This window comes from Mastigoproctus giganteus, chromosome 12 (genome assembly GCF_048544385.1).
Source record: "Mastigoproctus giganteus isolate SK-2022 chromosome 12, ASM4854438v1, whole genome shotgun sequence".
NCBI lineage: Eukaryota > Metazoa > Arthropoda > Arachnida > Uropygi > Thelyphonidae > Mastigoproctus > Mastigoproctus giganteus.
The window spans coordinates 127,511,319-127,524,995 of NC_143586.1; the positions used below are offsets into that span (position 1 = coordinate 127,511,319).

The 13,677-nt window shown below is 39.1% G+C and overlaps 1 protein-coding gene across 1 annotated transcript in view; it reads right to left on the minus strand.

Annotated features, from left to right (window-relative positions):
• LOC150077409 (fatty acyl-CoA reductase 1-like) overlaps window positions 1–13,677 on the minus strand; it is a 119,841-nt gene that overhangs the window by 44,532 nt on the left and 61,632 nt on the right. The window contains exon 3 of the mRNA XM_090385892.1: window positions 9,051–9,226. Coding sequence (XP_090242018.1) covers window positions 9,051–9,226 — 176 coding nt within the window. The remainder of the gene's footprint in view (window positions 1–9,050; window positions 9,227–13,677) is intronic.

A 13,677-nucleotide genomic window follows, 5' to 3' on the forward strand; every position in this document is an offset into this window, starting at 1 on the left:
TTATTAGCTTAAATTGGCATATTAACTTATTTTCTAGAGTAGCTTTATATTCCTAGTTATGATACTTAGTTTAAAGTTTAACTTAGATAGAGATTTTGTAGGTATTACTTAGTATCGGTAAGGGTATCAAATCCACGTGTTACAAGTTGCAGCTCCGATGAACGAGAGGTTTTTTTTTTTAACCATATTTAGCCGATTTATTAATCAATTGTTATATCAAATTATTTTCTGTAAGTAGCTAGTCAGGATCCTTAGTTTATTCTGAATTGAGAAAAGCGAGATTTGAAAGTTAATCGATACTTAAGTGTCCGTAGATTTACCGTTCGTAATTGCCGCCATTGTTACGCGATACAAAATATCTCGAACTAGATAGCATAAGCTTAGTATAGTACAGTACATAATATAATATTGTCAATTAATCAGTAAATCTATTAATCTTGTTGAACTTCATTGTCAATTAAATTGTACTTTTAACTATATACATATAACGACTTAGATTACGTAACATAAATAATTAGCAAAAATAAATAATTAATACTTAACTTGACACAGAAGTTATATAAAGGGATTTCATAGATAACACTCAATACTGAAACATAAATATAGGGTTATAAATGTGTTGGGATACAAGTTTAGGGTTTTAATTTTGTACTGAAATTGAAATTTTATTGAAATTAAATCGAAATCATGACTCAGACCAGAGCAGCAAAGCAAAAGGCTCAAGCTAATGGGAGTGCTGTGGCTCAGGGGAGGGGGGGGCAGTTGCCCTCTGAATCACAGCCTTTTAAAATGCACTATTTGCTTGATGTTTGTGGAGCAGTCAGGTACGGGACATAACACTGCCATGGGGGATGTCTTTGTATGTGTGCGATGCAAGGAGTGCAAGGAAATCAGGCGACAACTCAGCGTTGTTATGGGAATATATGAGAGCTTGAAGGACAGTAGTAATAGTAGTAGTAATAGTGGCATGTGATGCAAGAAAGCAAATGTATGAGCTTATGCAGCATCAGCCAAAAAAAAAATAAAATAAAATAAAAAAATCACACCATTCCCTCCAAATGCCGGTCCAGTTCCTCCTTAAATTTATTCAACCTATCAACCTCCACAACGACAGATGGAAGTTTGTTCCAGCAATTAACCACTCGCTGGCTAAAGGCAAATTTCTGCACATCTATTCTACATCTGTCTTTTCTTAATTTGAATTTATGCCCCCTTAGGTTTGTAATCTGAACAAGTGGAAGGATCCCATCAGAATTCAGCGTGCTCAATCCATTCAAGGCCTTATATACCTCAATCAGATCACCGCGCAGGTGCCTAGTCTCCAGCCACTGCAATTTGCAGAACTTAAGCCTCTCTTGGTAAGAGGATCCCTTCATTCCCCTCACCAATCTTGTTGCCCTTCTCAGTACCCACTCAAGTAAATCTACATCCTTCCTAAAATGAGGTCTCCAGACCTGTACGCAGTACTCAAGGTGTGGCCTGACCATTGCCTTATACAGAGGGATAATCACCTCCTTTTCCCTGCTATCAAAATTCCTATATATCATTGACAAAACCCCATGACCTGCCCTGGCAGCCTGTCTGCATTGCTCAGAGAACTTCATATCTGACTGCACAATTACTCCCAGGTCTTTTTCGTTTTCTACCACCTTAAGTGTAGTACCACACAGTTGGTACGTTTCTCTGGGGTTATTTCTACCCATATGCAGTACTTTGCATTTGTCAAGGTTAAACTTTAGTTGCCACTTCTTAGCCCATCTGCCCAAATTGTCTAGATCCTGTTGCAGTAGCAGACTGCCATTACTGTCATTAACAACCCTGCCAACCTTTGTATCATCTGCAAACTTCGACATTAAGCCTGATATACCTTCATCAATATCATTGATAAATATACAAAACAACAGTGGACCTAACACCGAACCCTGTGGGACTCCACTAATAACATTAGTCCAAGAAGAGCAGCACCCATTGATTACCACCCTCTGTCTTCTAGCACTTAACCATCCTTTTATCCATTGTAGCAACTTACCCTTAATACCATTCTGCTCCAATTTGTACAATAGTCTTCCATGCGCAACAGTGTCAAAAGCTTTCCTGAAATCCAAATATATGATATCAAAATTGTTTTTTGCATCCAGTTCCTTTGAAACCACATCATAATATCCTATCGAATTTGTCAGACAAGACTTTCCCTTAACAAACCCATGCTGTGTCTGAATTATTGCTGCAGTCTTGTCTAGATGATCCTGCAATGCATCTTTAACCAGCGACTCCATTATTTTACCCGGAACAGAAGTTAAACTAACTGGTCTGTAATTACTCGTGTCACCCTTCAATCCCCCTTTATGAATTGGGGATACATTTGCACATCTCCAGTCCGTGGGAACCTCCCCTGAGTCCAAGGATGCTCTCATAATTATGGCACAGAGTGGATGCCCTCGAAAGATTAAAAGTGAAGGGCCCATCAAGCTCTCAGCTGCCCACACCAACTGTTTGTTTGTTGTTTGTTATTTGGTTTTTAGGAGCATTAGCAACTAAGGCCATATTGCTCCGGGATATGCAGTGGTCATTCAATGACCTTTCCGCATCCTCCGTATTTGGTGGTGACGAACTCGAACCCCGGTCTAATCAAGGAGCGTGTGCTACGCACAGCTGCTCCTTCAAACCTGGCAACGGAGGCGCCGCCCACACCAACGCCAGAGCTTGCACTTGGGCATCACGCAACCCCCAAGGACGAATGCGCTAGTCCCAAAGGAACAAGTAGTTGTTGGTGATTCTATTGTCAGGGAACATGCTTTTTAAAAAGGATAGGTGGAACAGGACCAGGGTATGTCTGCCATGGGCAATGGTTGATGATGTTGTAGAGCGGGTATCATCTTTTAAGGGCACAAAAGGTAATATAGTTGTACATGTTGGCACTAATAATATTAAGAGTAGGAGACCGGCGGAATTACTTAACAAGTACAGGTCACTGTTGAAAAAAAGCCGCGAATTAGGGTTGAATTTGAAAGTGTCTGCAATTCTGCCCAGACACGATAGGAGGGAGTATATGATGAGAACCCTGTCGATCAATTCGGCCCTAAAGAGATTGTGCAAGGCTCAAGGGGTAGAATTTTTTCAGCCTGGTCTGTACTTGTTAACAGGAGAAACTGCTTCTACAGGGATGGGATACACTTAAATAGAAAGGGTGCAAGAATGTTTACTGATGCTATCGAGGCAGTGTTAGGTGGGTCGGAAAACTGCTAGATTGGGGGGTTACAAGGACTAATAGATTATCAGTAGCCACTGGCAGAGGTAAAAGTGATTCTTGCACTGCTTCTATTGGAATGAGCAGCAGCTTGGAAAATAAGATGCAGGATATTTCAGAGACTGCTGGGAGTCATTGAGGTACAAGTAAACACATGGGTTGTGTTAGGGTAGCTAAGAAAAAGAACAGGTGCATGTATACTTGCGTATACACCAATGCTAGGAGTTTGGAAAATAAATTTGATGAATTTGAAGTATTGCTCAAAGCATCAAAGGCGGATATTGTTGGGATATCAGATACGTGGTGTCACACAGATATAAGTAATGCAGAACTGGAATTTGGGGAGTACAACGTCTACAGAAAGGATAGACAGGACAAGAAGGGAGGAGGGGTTATGCTATTAGTTAAGAAACACATAAAATCCAAGGATGTGAAGCCAGTCGACATCGCTGGACAGTGCAGTATCGAGTCAGTTTGGTGTGACATAAGCATTGGGAGATCAAAATTGAGAGTAGGAGTGTGCTATAGGTCTAATGACTCTGATGAGTATAATAAGAAACTGTACAGGGAAACAGAGTGGGCCAGTAAATCAGAGTCTTATAATGGGGGATTTTAATTTCCCAGATATTGACTGGAATTTGTGGGTTGGTCACTCACACACTAGCAAGGCTTTTGTGGATTTATTGGATGATTGTTTTCTAAATCAGCATGTTCAGGAGGTAACTAGAGGGAGCAATACTCTTGATTTGATTATCAGTAGTGATTCTTCATGCATTAAGAATCTGCAGATACAGGAACCACTAGGTGGTAGTGATCACAGTGTGCTGAAGTGGGATTTACTCAAGGAGGTAACTACCATCAGGGGTAAAGGGAAGGGTTATTGCTTTCGTAAAGGCGACTACGATGGTCTGAGACAGTATTTAAATTCTATACAGTGGGACCAACTGATGATGTTACCAACAGCAACCTCAAAATGGGAAGCATTCAAAGAACTTATCTTGGAAGCTACTAGGCTTTACATACCAACTAAGAAATATTGTTCAAGGTTCAGGTCTAAATTGATGTCAGATGAACTAATGAGACATATGGCAGAGAAGAAAAATGCATGGGATACATATAAATTAACATGTGACACAGAAACCTATGATAGATATAAGTTGATCTGTAACCAAGTTACAAAGGAGGTTAGGCAGGCAAAGGCAGATTACGAGAAATCTTTGGCAAGGGATGCAAAGAAAAACAGCAAGGAGTTCTTTACTTATGTAAACTCTAGAAGGAAGGGGAAGAATCAGATTGGTCCACTTGATATCGATGGTTCAAATGTTCATGATCCTGCTCAGCTAACAAACTAAATCAATATTTTGCATCTACATTCACACATGAGGAGTTATTCAGGAAGGGGAATGCCATAGATGAAGTAAACACTGGCAATGAGCTAGATTGTTATTTTGTTATTTGGTTTTTAGAAGCATTAGCAACTAAGGCCATATTGCTCCGGGATATACGGTGGTCATTCCCTGACCTTTCCGCATCCTCCGTATTCGGTGGTGATGGGCTTGAACCCCGGTCTAATCAAGAAGCGTGTGCTACACACTGCTGCTCCTTCCCACCTGGCTACGGAGGTGCCTGCAATGAGCTAGATGATATTGTAATAATTGAGAGTAAAGTGGAGTAGAAATTGTTGAAGATAAATACAAGAAAGGCACCTGGGGTGGATGGGATCTATCCAGTTATATTAAAGGAGGCAGCAAAGGAAGTAAGCAATCCGTTAGCCATAATTATGAGAGCTTCCTTGGACTCAGGGGAGGTACCCACAGACTGGAGATGTGCAAATGTAACCCCAATTTCCAGCAGCTCTACATCCTTCTTGAAATGAGGCCTCCCGACCTGTATACAGTACTCAAGGTGTGGCCTGACCATTGCCTTATACAACGGGATAATCACCTCCTTATTCCTGCTAGAAAAATTCCTGTATATCATTGCAAGACACCATGAGTTACTCTTGCAGCCCATCTGCACTGCTCAGAAAACTTCATATCTGCCTGCACAATTACCCCCAGATTCCTTTCATTCTCTACCACTGTCAGTGTGGTACCACAGATTTGATACGTTGCTCTTGGGTTATTGTTTCCCATATGTAGTACTTTACATTTGTCAATGTTAAACTTCATTTGCCACCTCTCTGCTCTCACAATTATCCCCAGATTCCTTTCATTCTCTACCACTGTCAGTGTGGTACCACAGAGTTGATACGTTGCTCTTGGGTTATTGTTTCCCATACGTAGTACTTTACATTTGTCAATGTTAAACTTCATTTGCCACCTCTCGGCTCATCTGCTCAACCTTTCTAGATCCTGTGGCAGCAGCATAGCATCAGTAGTGCCCTTAAATACCCTGCCAACCTTTGTATCATCTGCAAACTTGGACATTAAGCTTGATATACCATCATCAATATCATTTATAAATACAGAAAACAACAATGGACCCAACACTCCTACACTGATCCGAGGAACTCCACTAATAACATTAGTCCACGATGAGCAGTGTCCATCAATTACCACTCTCTGTCTTCTCCCCCTGAACCATCCCTTTATCCATAGCAGCAATTTGCCCCCAATGCCACACTGCTCCAATTTGTGCAGCAGTCTTCCATGTGCAACAGTATCAAAAGCCTTTCTAAGATCCAAATATATAATATCAAAGTTATTCTAAGTATTACTTTCAAAATCGCTATCTAAATTGACTAGGATTAGTCAATCCAAAATAATTTAATATAATAATTAGTTCAATAAAATGGCTAAATAATTAAAAAGTTTGCATTTTCCAGAGTTGCAAAATCTTGTGCAACACGTGGATACCCTTACCAATACTAAGTAATAACCTAAAAAATCTCTAAGTTCAAAATAAACTAAGTATCGTAACTAGGAATATAAAGCTACTTCTAGAAAATAAATGAATATGCCAATTTATCTCAATAAAACAGCAAAAATTTAAGAAAAACGTCTGTGTTAGCTGGAGCCATAAAAACTTCACCCACGCATAGCTGGTTAAGCAACAAGTTAAGCAACACCAACCTGTTCTTGAAAATAGAGAGAATGCTTTTGAATTCTGATACAAAATCACAGTGATGTTTTAATATTTCATTGATGTGATAGAAATAAATTCTGTATATTTCTATTATATAAATTAAAATTAAGTCCATCATAATTATTTAAGCTAATGAAAAGAAAACAATGTGACAAACTTAATGGCAATTAAAATTCAGACAATATTAACAAAAATTAAATGCAAAGTATTGAACCACTTTTTTCAATTGCACTAGAGAATGCTGGTTATGTGAAGTACATGACTACCATTCTTAAAAATCATTGACATGCATAAAGTGTATACCAAAGGGCATTTTGTCAGGTTTTTTTTTTTTTTTGCCACTGATGAGACTACCACCACCACTAAGTTGGTTATTATCATTCTGAGAGAAATAGAATAGTTCTAAATGTAAACAGTTGCTATGGACATGTAAAGTAGGTATGGTTGGAGTAAATTCAGGTGTGAAAATGTGTATAAGTCTACTATTAACTGTCAATACAATATTTTATTTACACCACGTAGCTGACCCAACTGGAATCTTGGAACTCAACAAATACTAGGCAACTCAAAACACAGAAATGTAAGAACACTTCCATATTAAAAAAAATGGAATAGCATACACATGCTTCTGATTAGATGCCGGAAGAAATGTAACAATGGTGAATAATAACAGAACTATGTCCAATAATATACACTTTACAATTTTACTAAATGCATTTGTTTTAATAATCACACATATACCCGTACATAATAATACAGACTTACTTTTAAATGAGGCAGGCGTCTACAAAGTTTTAAAATTCTTAGAGTTCCAATTAAATTAGACTGGCAGGTATGTCTGAAATAAAAATTGTTAATGTTAATAAAATTTATTTCTGTTTAAAAATAACTGCATTGTATAAATGGCAACAGTGCAAAAATTAATGATCAGGAGGAGAAGTAAATGATACTACTCTTAATGTTTTGAAAATATACATGATGATAATGTATGAACAATGTAATGATGGTTTACTATTCACATAGATTATTTTTGCCCAGTGGTGAATTGTAGTCCAAATGTTTGGTGATGCAAAAGTATCTTAAATTCCCCTGAAAATTTTTATCCTCTTGACTTTCTATATTTTATTTATTAATGTAATTTAACATGTAAAAAATAGTTTGTCAAGCAGTCATATAACAGAGAAATTCAAAATTTGTACAACCCAAAACGAAAGAGCCAATTTCTCTTATTTTGGTAACCATACACACTTCTTACAAAGCTACACTGGTGTCAACATAGAACAGTGGTTGTTAGGTACACTTTCACAAACCGATCCTCATCAGTTTGTAGCAAAGCTATTACAACACATTTCTTGTTTGAACATGTTGACAGTCAAATAATGCTTTTGTGAGGGGGACATGCGAGCACAGGTCGGAAAGGACAGAAGCTTCCTTTCCAAGGTCATAACACAGAATGAAGGTTGGATTTAAGGCTATGACCTTGAAATAAAGTTTCAGTCTTCCCAGTGGAAAAGTTAATCATCTCCACATCCCAAAAGGCAAGGCAGGCCAAATCAAATGTCAAGAGCATGCTGATTGTTTTATTTAACAATAAGGAAATTGTTCATCAGGAGTTCCTTCCAACTGGCCAAACTGTAAATCACCATTGGGCTACTAAGTTATTTGAGGGAGGATGTTAGGAGAAAATTCCTGATAAATGGCACACTCGGGATGGACTTCTGCATCATGACAATGCCAATCCACACAGCTTTGTTGGTTCAGCAGTTTTTAGCACCGAGAACAAAAAGAGCAATGATCCCATACCCTCCCTATTCTCTCAACCTGGCTCCCCTGTGACTTTTTCCAGTTCTCCAAAATGAAAATCCAATTAATAGGATGAAGGTTCAAAAAGCATTGTGGCGATTCAAGCTGAACTGCAGGAAGTGCTGGACAGCATCACAAAATAGGAGTTCCAGAAATGCTTCAAACAATGGAAGAAGTGCTGACTCAACATATACACTCTGAGGGGAATACTTTAAAGCGACAATGTCAACATGTAAATAATGTAAATCTAAATTAATTTCGCCACCCCAGTCCCCCCCCCCCACAAGTACAGTTAGCACACTTATAAGTTTCCATCCAATTTACATTTTACACTGAAAATTAATATACACTCTAATTAATAGCAAGGCAAGATGAAAACTTTACTTTTCACTCTGGTTGCAAGGCAGACCTAGTTTGATGTTTAGTAGGTGGGAGTGGGGATTACAGATAGAAGAACAAGGTAATTCTATGCTTTTGGAATAATCTTGGTTGATGTAAGGAATATTTACACTTACAAAATTACATTCTTGGACCTGCCCTTGCCTGTGTATAATTTATTAGAAGATTCATATATTGAGTAAGCAAGAAACCAATTAACTGTTCTCTATATGCCTCGTAGCCGAATGGTCAGGAGCGGGAGTGCAGTAGCACACGCTCTTTGAGTAGACCAGGGTTCAAGCCCCTGACTGCTGAATATGGTCGATCTGCCAACCTGCAATGGACCAGCGTGGCAGATTATGGTCCATTTCCCTCAGCATGAATTGTTGAGGAAGCTTCCATCCTGCAGTGGGTAATAATGGCTGCACTTTACCTTTACCTATATGATATTGATTCTAGTTAATGAAATTAAATATCAATACTTAAAAAATGAGTGCGGTTCAAAGACAACTACAAATAATCATAACAAACTTACTTTAAAGGCATGTTAAACTTCACCTCTGCAGCTGAATGAAAGACCACTGATACATTACTCATAATAGTATCCAAATCTTGTTGAGACAAACCTACACCTGGCTGAGTTATGTCTCCTAATAGGGGAACAGTCTTCTCCAAAATGTCTGGTTGCTCCTTCTTCACTCTATCAAAAAGCTGTGAAAGAAAATAGATGGGGAAGTGGAATTATGTAGCCAGATTTGAAGACAATTAAATGAAAAAAATAATGAATTCCATTATTTAGGGATTTTATAGTTTAATTATTGTTTAAAGCATTTTAATTTTAAATCCCATATGCACATTTTACAAAATGAGGAAGCATGGAAAAAAGTTTATAAAAATTTTACAAAATTACAAAGCACTGTCCTGTTAAAGTTATATCAAATGATCACAATAATAGTATACAAACTACTGAAAGAAATTGATATTTAATACTGTATTTAAGAAAGGGAAAAAAAAAAAAAAGAAAAGAATGCTTATGTTGGTATGCACACATTGGCACAAGGATAAAGCACAATAATAACAGATACAATTACAGCTAATCCTGTTATAACATCAGAGGCACACTGGCAATAAGACTTACCAGCAAAACCCCGGTGGACCCGAGACCAATGGAGGCCGGTGTGATTTTGGCCATAAACACCAGTATGAGTCTGCTATCAGTTTTTCCCGGTAAGAATTTTTGGTCCAGTCCGCCTCTGTATAACATGAAACATATGTTCCAAAAAATGTCGCACAGAAGAAATGTGTTATAGTAGGCACATTTTCATGTAATAACAGTCAGGAATAATGCATGTATTACCCAAATTAAAATCAACATGCAGAATTTTTAATTTCAGAAAAGGAAACTATAACAGTTTAAGATACTGATGCATGGCATCTATCAATTGGGCAGACTTTAGAAGGAAGGTGAACAGAATACAATTATCGAATAATTGTAAAGCAATAATTGCAGAAGCCATAAATGAATATATACCATTAAGGAAAAACAGCACAAGGAGGATGCCAGAAAGGATGAATACAGAACTCGCCAGTTTACTAGAGCAAGAAAAGTTTGGCATTGATAAGTTAAAGAGTAATGAAATGTACTAATGGTTACAAGTTGCAACCATTAGTACATTTCATTCTTTTCTGTAATAGTACGACAGAAAAGGTTAAGGCAGCAAAGGCTCAGTGGCTAAGAGAGCAAAGAATGGGGACAAGGAGTTTTTCATGTATATGAATAAAAAGAAGAAAATGAATCAGATCAGACACTTGTATAAAAGGTCTTTGGAAAAGTCTTAGATAACCCAGCTGATATTGCTGATGAATTGAATAGGTACATCACACTCATCTTTACTGACAAAAGACCCTTCATGGTAAAAACAGGCTGTCTGAACAAGACTGATCACCTGCCTGGTGACAAAATGGTCAGAAACAACTAAACAACACACGCTGCACAAACATATTACACACATTTCTGGTTTGTTACAGTGCTCTGTAACCATCACAGTGTACAAAGGCGGAGTTGAACTTTCGTTCAGGTGCGGTCCTACATAAGATACTATACATGTCTACATAAGACTGAAACATGAAATTAGCAATTTTGAAATTACATGATTGTTGATTAACACATTGATAGTGGCGAGGAACTTGACAAGTAACCATGAAAATAACATTCCTGTGAACTAATAATTAAAAACCTGAAACTTTTCTAACTTCCTAAATACAGTTTGTTTGTTTTTTTTTTTTTAGGAGCATTAGCAACTAAGGCCATATTGCTCTAGGGATATACGGTGGTCATTCCCTGACCTTACCACATCCTCCGTATTTGGGGGTCACAGGCTCAAACCCTGGTCTAATCAAGAAGCATGTGCTATGCACTGCTGCTCCTGCCCACCTGGCTATGGGGGGTGCCCCTAAATACAGGGTGTCCGAAAAATAATGGTGGGGTTTTGTACTAATGTTATGTGACACACGGCAAGCACCATGGCTGGAAAGGTGTTCAAATGAAGTCAATAGGGCAACAAGTTTGTGGCAGGTGCCATGTTGCACACACACACACACACACACACACACACACACACACACACACACACACACACACACACACACACACACACACACACACAGGCAGGCAGGCAGTAAGCAGTGCACGAAGTGAGGCACCCTCTATAATAGCTGTTCAGTGGGATAGCCAGTGGCATGTCAGTTAGTCTGGCAATTACTATTGTGCAAGAGAAAGCTGAGTGAGTTTTGTGGTTGGCGGAATGCCAATCCATAATCAAGGTTCAACGGCATTGCAAATGAAAATATCACAAGGATCCACCACATAAGAACAATATCTGCCGATGGTTTAAACAGTTTAAGGAGACAGGCATAGTGGCATAGTACTTATGATCTAGTGCCACCAGTGGTTTCCCACATCTGGCCATATGTACTCTTTGCAAAACAACTGCAAAGGCCAGAAAAAAGTGTAATGTTTGTTTTATGAAGTATTGTGTTTTGTTATGTTGTTATGTCTCTGGCTACTCCACAGGGCCTCTAGTGGGACCCTACATTGCCTGCCACCACCACTGGGAGGTGAGCTAGGCTGCCCTTTATACTCTGGCTGGTCTCTGCCAGTGGTCACTTGAGCTTCCTGACAGAGACCAAGTTAAAAATAAAAATTTTAAAAATTTTTGTTGAAGAGAGCACACTAGGAATTAGAGTAAGAGTAGAGTGGGTCAGAATGTAGAGTAAGGAACAAAGATGGATCAAGGTGAAGGACCTACCTGGTGATTTAAGGCAAAGTGGGGAGAGGGTATAGGGAATTAAAGTCACAGCAGCAGGTGCCCTCATGTGAGTGCCATTGGCCTTTCGCTCTGAAGGGATATCCCACACTCAGCAGACTGCCAGCAGCATAGATCAATCTCCTGGCCAGGCAATCAATGGCCCTTCTTCCCATTGTTTGATCAAGTGACAGCAGTGCCGTTCCTGATTGGTGGAAGTTGGTACTGAGACTGGCTGTATATTTATGAACAATAACGATCTGCAAGGTTTTTATTGATTAACATGGCAAATAGTCACAACTGGAATACACAATAGTTTTTTTTTTTTTTTTTTATGAAACCCCAAAACAGGAGAGGTATTAGAACCTATAGTACTTGGTACCATGCTTCGGTTGGAGGTTGAGAAGATGAAAGAAGATATTTGTTGACATTAGACTTGAACTTCTGTAGACTGTAATTTTCAGGAAATATGTGCGAAGGAAGGTTGTTCCAGAAAACAGCAGTTGAATGAATAAATGAGGAAGATGAAAGGTTGGTTCTGTGAGTCTGAAGTTGGACAGCAAAATCGATGTTGGCTGGTGGCATTTTTGAAAGAGAGAGAGTGGGAATTATAAAAGCCAATTCAGCAGAACAGTGCCCATGGACGTATCTGTAGAAAAAGCATGCTGCAGAAACTGAACGTCTATGAGATAGAGAGTGGAGAGACTCTGTTGGAGAGGAGTCATTAATTAACTTAACTGCCCTCTTCTGACTGGAATCTAGGAGCCTGAGAGAGGTTTTGGTTGCACCGCCCCAGATGTGGGAACAATATTCCATGGTAGGGCAGATTTGCAAATTTGTACAGAGTGAACAGCTGTTTGGAAGAAAAGTAATGCCAAGAGCAAAAGAGAAAACCAAGTTTTTTAAATGCAGAGGAAGCAATATTTGTAATGTGCTTGTGCCAAGAGAGATTAGAAGTCAGGGTAATCCCCAAAAGAGATATATCATTTTGCCTAGAAATCAAGAGTGTCACCAAAGATAAGCATAGGAGCAGAAGAATCCTTTTTGCGAGATATAAAATAAGACTGAGTTTTAGAAAGATTGAAAACAACTAAGCCCCAAATGTGCACAATACAACAGTGCTACTTATTAGAATAGTTAGTTGTAAGTCGTTAAAACAGAAGTGGTAATCACAACTAATAGAACGTCACAAGCTCGTGACCACTGGACCTGACATCATCAGGAACAACAGTTGTCATGAAAAGGGATTCCTTAGGACAGGACATGGAAATACAAAGGGAAAATCAGCCAGAGTGCCTGAGGCATTATCAGAGTAACCACAGGTTTAACCCTCATGCGACCCTCATGACAACTGTGAGCCCACAGAGACTACAGGTGGTCCTAAATCCACACCTGCTCCAAAAAAGAAATACAAAATGCCAGAACAAAAGCCAGAACGTGAAACCAGATCACAGTGTGAAGCAAAAGAACAGGAGGAAGCATCCTCCCAACAAGAACCTACTGAGGAAGCGAACAAACAATCCGACTTTCAGCCTATGGAACACCCCCCCCCCCGGAGGGAAATGTTCTTGAGCAAGTCCTAAAACTTAGAATATGTTATGTTGTTATTTGGTTTTTAGGAGCATTAGCAACTAAGGCCATATTGCTCCGGGAATATGCAGTGGTCATTCCCTGACCTTTCCGCATCCTCCGTATTTGGTGGTGATGGGCTCGAACCCCGGTCTAATCAAGAAGAGTGTGCTACGCACTGCTGCTCCTTCCCACCTTGCTAACTTAGAATATAGCTCGAAAACAAGCTAAAGGACTCTATGAATAGAATTACCATAGCTCTACATGGTGAACTGGTCAGGCTATGGA